Raw genomic sequence first — 6,445 nt, forward strand, 5'->3', positions numbered from 1 at the left:
CATTATGTTATATTTCCCTTTTCCCTTTTCCCCTTTACACCAGAAGAATTCATGAGTGGAGTGAGAGCTATAACATTAACATTCTGGTGTGATTCGTGAAAAGCTTAACCCTAATATAGAGAGAAAGGGAGGGAGAGAGGGAGAGAGAGACAGAGAGAGAGAGAACGTAGTTGGTAAGCAATCGGTGCTAGTATAAGCTCTGCCGACAAGAATTTCTGTCCCGCCCACTAACTGAGCAATTAGAGAGGAGGCCCAAGGTGGTAATATATATGATAATACCATAATTCAGTCCACCATTTTTTTTATTTCTAGTCACTTCACTCAACCAAAAGTGAACCCCACTTGATTTGAATACTTGATTCGCTGTGAGGTGGATCTGTGGGTAGATGATTTTAGAGAGAGAGAGAGAGAGAGAGAGAGAGAGAGAGAGAGAGAGAGAGAGAAGAGAAGAGAAGAATTAAAAGGAGTTCAAATTTCAAACCGCTTTGGGGTTTTGAAATCATTTCAATTTATGTCTTCTATCCATTTGACCATATGATCCTCTATTAAATTGTTAATGTGGCATATGTAGGGCACATTTTCAGGATTCCAAGAAACCACACTTACACCATTACCAGTGGCGGATTTAAAATTCTAACTTCTAAGGTTCCGGTATAAAATTCAAGTTTTTTTTAGATGAAAACAACACATACAACGCCCAACATCTTTTTAGTCTTTTTAATGAGGCATTTTGTCAAACACTTTGGATGTCTTTCATTGTCTGTCAAGCAATGATGAGCGCCTACCAAATGTTGTCAAGAGGGCATGTTGAGTTCTTTCAAAGTGCCCTTGTAGAGTTTTGTCAATAACCCATGCCAAGTGATGTCGATGCATTATGCCAAGTACTGCAAGAAATGCCCAACAATCATTTTATCGAACACTTGGTGGGAACAAAAATGTCTCATACCATATATTCAAAGGATCCATGGAGGATCTTCATCAACATTTTTTCTAGCTTCCGGTGGATCTCGACCGCCTTGGTCCCTTTATGGATTTTCCCTTGACCATTGGCACCAAACTATGTGATTAGTAATCCATGATGACAAGTTTTGGTTCATGTGGTGCAAGTGTGGCTTTCATACCAACTCATGAATAGATTCTACGTATGTCATTAACTTGGGAATTCTTTTGCTACTCATCTAATAGTAATAAATACGATGGTGAGCATTACTATCACACGAGGATGGTGAGCAAAAATGCACCACCACTAACTTAATAATAACCAAATAGTCATACATCCAGAAGGCATAAAATCAAAGGATGCCGATAAATACACCAATTTCCATGACCACTACATGTTAAAAATATAACTTTCAACTCAAAGAGTACCTTAAACAAGGACCACAAAAATATGCCAAACTTGGTTAACTGGTTGTGGCATCATTCTCAGGCATCTTCTCTGCTGCTTCATGCCGACAGTCTTCTTTTACACTTGGCTTCTTTTTCAACACCTTTCCTTGCAATCATGGGCAGCATCCACCCAATAACTACTCTGCAAGAACAACTTTCATTCATCAAGTTTTACAAAGTTTAAAAGATAAGTTACCCTTAAAAAAACACATATAGCTCTCTCTCTCTCTCTCTCTCTCTCTCATTTGATTCTTTTTCTTTTACAAAAAAAAGGACAATTAGTGGTAAGCCATAGTTATCCAGCCCTTCTGGTTCCGGAGAGGCTATGGGGAATTTCACCATGTCCATAGCCACAGTCAAGTAGACTCTCCAACTCAGAGCATCAAACCCAGGACCTCCCACATTTTTTTGTTTACTGGGGAGCCGCAGTCCGCACCCAAATCATGGAAAACGAAAGCTCCCTGATCCAATCTCCATGGCCAAAACCAAAGCTCGGAAAACGACTTCCACTTCTCACTTCTCAGTTTTCGCATTTGTGATGTGGGAACTCCACTTTTTCAAACACAAAAACCAGAACCAAAAGGAAAGGGATTGTCTATGCGGTATGTGCTTCTCCAGCTCTAAAGCTTTTTATGCTTCAGGTTTTTCTTTTTTACAAGGCTCTCCATCTGTTGAGTGTTGACCCCCACTCCACACATTGTGAAACTCTGGCTTGCTATTCACAAAAAACCCATCACTGCAATTTTGCAAAAGCTCCCTCGGCTTCCCCCTCTCTGCGAACAAAACTTCATTGCCGAAAATTTCAGGTCAAAAATCCTTTCTTGGATCCTTTTTTGGCAAACTCTTCTTTTGTCATAGTCCAAATGGTTATGCTAACCACCAACCATTTTAGGGTGCCCTCTCCAGTCCAACGATATCTTTGTCAAATGCTTCTGCAGAGACAGAGAGAGAGAGAGCATAAAATTATGTACAGCTGATTAGATAATTCCAAACAGACAACTCCCCAGTGAATAAAGCTCAAACAACAATAAAATTCAAGTCCTTGAGGAAACTAACAAAAAACAGTAAAATTCAACAGTAGAAATTGAAGGACTGCAGTTTGTAACTTCTGGTGCAGGGATTTCTGGTAAATAGAGATATTGATAAGAAACAAGATCAATTACTCATTTTGTCGTCTTGGTATGAGGATGTGGAATGAGAACTGCACATAGGCAAATACGGACTGCCCTCCACCTAGGCAAATAGGGACCGCAAGAGCTAGACTGTCAAGGAAAAAGATAAATTCTAAGCTTTCGGGTGAAACCCTTCTCAAGCTCTCTGATTACAGATCAAAGAAAAAGGGCTGAACATTTAAATCTAAAATTTCAATTGGACTCTGAGATGAACTTTTTCGGACAGAAAGTTGATTCTCTTTGAGTTTATATATAATACTTCATCAATAATGGCAACATGGAGAAGCTATTATAGCAATTGAATTATACCGTATTCAGAAAGAAGAGAAATCACAGAATTGCTTCATCATTTTTTTTATTTTTTGTTTTGTTTTGTTTCGTTTAAAGTTCTAACTCTAATTTAAAAGAAAAAATTGAGCGGAGATTTAATATTAAAACAAGGGAGAATAATAAAACCTTCCCCTTTATAAACATATTATATATCTCAAAGTACTTGAGTTGCAAAATTTTACAACATTCTTCCTCTATCTTCACAAACAAGAAGAGTTTCTTTTGAGCAAGCCCAAAACTTCGAAATTATACTGGGGTAAAATTGGACACTGGCTCAAATCATGAGGCTGTGCAGTCCTAGAAATACAGATTCAATCCCTACAGTATCCCTATTTCCCTGACCTTGCATCCCTAAAATCTTTCTAGAGAGTAAGTAAACAGGTACAACACGAAAAAAAAAAAAAAAAAAAGTGGAAAGAATTCAATATATCCTACAAATTTCAATTTCTACTTGAGGAAAAAATAATGTTACCCTGAGGATGCATCAACAAGAACTTCATTCAACACATCATCCTCACCTTTTGCTAAGGCAAGTAGCTCCGCATCCTTGTCTTCATCGCAGGAAAAATCCCGCCTTTCGAGCTTGGAATGAGCTGCAATGAATATCAATTTCTGTGCCTTGTCCATTCCCACCCTTGAGTGGCCATGGGCAGACACCCATCTCAATAGAGACCAATTGCATTTGAACCCACACGACGTTGCATGAAGGAAGATGAGCCTAACTGCAACTTTCCCTAGTGACTTAAACTCGGTGAGGTGTGTTTCCCACACAAGCCTACTGCTCTGTGGGTTGGCAATTCTCATCTGCCCTGTAATGGGGTCCCTCTCCTTCATCTGTACAGCACGCGCATATACCGGATCAAGCCCTTCTGTTCTCCATTTCATGAGTTCCATTAGTGCTATATGGGCCTCCTCCCTCGACACAAGCCGGGTTATAAGCTTGTCCACATCCTTCTCCTGCTCTGGCCTCAACAACTTGAATGGTGGAAGATACTTCCCACTAGTGTCCCTAATCAAATAGAGCGGATCAAGTATAAACGCAGCCGCCCAAGCAGGATGATAATTCTTCCTGAACCGCCCTTCAATCACCTTCTCCACCGGTTCTTCTGGAATGTGGAAACTGGCACACCAATCCTTCACTTTTGTTCTTAGTTCATCCCAAAGTGGGAGGCATTTACCAACCAGCGGCCTCTCTGTCTCAATCTCTTGAGCCATGTCCTTGATCAACTTAACCAACGAATGCAGCGCCTCCAATTCATTCCAAAACCGCACATCCCCAATCATCTTGGCGACTTCTCTAGCCATTGGATCCTCCATGGATGCAACTTTATAAGACTCATCTAGCGGGACCAACTTAAGTGCTCTGGCTGAGCTCAGAATATCCTCAAGCAATACATACACTACTCCATAGTTAAGCATTTTGAACTCACGCAACGGCACTCTTAACAGCCCAGCATGACCATACTCCTGGGACTGATACTTATGAAAGCTACTCCTAACCTGAGACTTGTTATTCACGAAGTTCGCAATCTTAAAACAATTATCGGTGACATCCTTAAACAACGGAAGTTCCTTACTGAAATCCTTAATCAAACTTTTGAACCCCTGAAACTGACAAGAAAGATTAACCATCCAGTGATTCTGATTCTCTAAGTTCCTCAGTGCCTTGGATTTAAACTTGTCTGCTACTATTCCTACACACTGCTGCACAACATTCCCACAAATGCTTGTCACTGTCTCCCACAAAACGTCCTCGGCGTACTTCGAAGGCACAGAGCCGCCAACAAACACCGCCTTCCTGTACAAACTAGTCCCATTGGGAAGATTCAGAGTCAAATTTACAAGACCATCTTCCCCAAACGTACCAAAGCTCTTGTTCTTCCACCCATCAGAAGCAATCTGAAAGAACATGGCGTCACGAATTCGAGCCTCGGACTCAGCCTTTGCTTCCTCAAACTTGGCATCGAGTCTCGACCCGGTGAACTCCCGCCGGGAAAACGCCGGCAGACCCACGTGGTTGAGAAAAGCTCTGAACTTTGGGTGCTCGAGGCTCGAAAACGACACCGACCCACAAGACTCAAACACCCAATTGGCCAGAAAATCAAGCGCAAAGTCCACCTGAGTCTTACTCAGCGTTGGCCCAGGTGAAGTTTTGGGGCTCTTGAGCTTCTTAACGCTGTCCTCCAGCATCGCCAGAGCTCCCAAGTCCTCTTTCCCACCCGACAACACCAAATGCGGCTGGTGGGTCACCGCCGTATGCGCCGTCACGGTCACCGGAGAGTAAGTGAGCTCGCCGCAGAACCGGGTCGGGTCCACTATCGCGAGCGGCGGAACATGGTAGGACGACGTCGAAGCCGAAAAGGAAACGGTAGATGAGCTCCGCTTGCGGCTGTTATGGTGGACAGGTGCGGGCGACGGAGGCAAGTTGATGGTGGAGGACGGCGAGAGGGACGAAAAGGGTTTGGCGACGGAGTTGAAATTGGGGCAAGTCCCGCGCTTTAAATGCTCGGAGGCGGTGCGGGACGGGTTCGAGGCGGAGAAAACGGCGTCGCACAAGGTGCACCGGAGCTTCACCGCCTTGGGCAGCCCAGTGTCAGTGTTGTGGACCAACATAGGCTCCAAGTGAGCCCAGTACCAAGCCCCCTTCCCCTTTATCGCCTTCGTCCGTACCATCACAAGCCCTTCGTACCTCTTGTGCACGGCTTTCGCCGCCGCCTCGTCCGCCGATGCTGACGTGTCCACCCCCAGAACCCCCACTTCCTGCGTGGTGGTGTTGATGGTCGCCATTACCGAGCACCCGAGTGAGAAAAAAGCAGGACAGAGTTGGTGGCGCGTTCGCGAAAGTTCCACACTTTGAGAGGTCGAATTGCAAAATTATGCTATTGGGTAGTCTCATCTGACCGTCGCTGAAACGAAAACGGTGGCGTTTCGTTGGCGGTGGCATTTTGCCGGAGAAGGTGAAGGCAGCCGCTGGCTTCGGCGGGTCTCCATTACCCGACGCGGCGTCTGGGTAGACTGATGTGTTTCACTTCACTTGAGGTTTTTTTTTTTTTTTTTTTTTTTTTTTTTTTTGGGTACTCTGAGAGGTTCAGTCTCTGAGGGCAAACGAGAAATAGGGACAAAACCCAAGTTTATGTAGGTTCTTAGTGGTGTGCACGCGCCGCCGTGGTGAGTGTGGTGGAACACGGTTGTGATTAGTTGATGGAAATGAAAGCTACAACCGTGCGGTTGGAGAAATTTTTTATTGTGGCGGAAACATGGGTGATACATCATTTATTTTTATAAAAGTAATAGGAAATTTTATTTTTAAGTTATTAATTTTTTAACAATATATTTTATCATTTGTATAATAATACACAGTACATAATTTTATGTATCAATCACGGTGACAAATCTTCCCTGTACTAATAATACCACACTCGGTATCACACGAGGAGAAACAGTTGCTGACATCGGTCATCACGCACTCCTAATTGGAGCGTGACCCGCACGTGCCGTGGAGGGTGTTGAAGTGGTTTTTGCTTTTTTATATAAAAAACAATAATAATAAATAA

The 6,445-nt window shown here is 43.2% G+C and overlaps 1 protein-coding gene across 4 annotated transcripts; it reads right to left on the reverse strand.

Annotated features, from left to right (window-relative positions):
- Positions 1–1,206: 1,206 nt before the first annotated feature.
- LOC103934732 lies at positions 1,207–6,009 on the reverse strand. 4 transcript variants are annotated; one of them, XM_048584191.1, is made up of 3 exons: positions 3,364–6,009; positions 2,553–2,651; positions 1,207–2,321 (listed from the first exon to the last, which is right to left on the reverse strand). In XM_048584191.1, the coding sequence occupies exons 1-3, from the start codon at positions 5,676–5,678 to the stop codon at positions 2,312–2,314; spliced, it is 2,424 nt and encodes an 807-aa protein (XP_048440148.1). In that variant the 5' UTR covers positions 5,679–6,009; the 3' UTR covers positions 1,207–2,311. The 4 variants fall into 4 exon arrangements, 3 of the variants coding, with proteins under 3 accessions (XP_048440148.1, XP_048440149.1, XP_048440150.1); XR_007258421.1 differs by having other exon boundaries at positions 2,280–2,321; positions 3,410–5,505; XM_048584192.1 differs by lacking the exon at positions 2,553–2,651.
- Positions 6,010–6,445: the final 436 nt, after the last annotated feature.

This window comes from the organism of the source record quoted next, unplaced genomic scaffold (assembly GCF_019419815.1).
Source record: "Pyrus x bretschneideri cultivar Hongxiangsu unplaced genomic scaffold, Pyrus_bretschneideri_v1 Contig203, whole genome shotgun sequence".
NCBI classification, from domain to species: Eukaryota; Viridiplantae; Streptophyta; class Magnoliopsida; order Rosales; family Rosaceae; genus Pyrus; species Pyrus x bretschneideri.

Excerpts from the sequence above, each read along its gene's own strand:
- LOC103934732 (XM_048584191.1), bottom strand. The coding sequence starts at position 5,678 with ATGGCGACCATCAACACCACCACGCAGGAAGTGGGGGTTCTGGGGGTG. Across the intron at positions 2,652-3,363 it reads CTTGTTGATGCATCCTCAGG|TCTAGCTCTTGCGGTCCCTA; the intron begins GTAACATTATTT and ends TTTCCTTGACAG.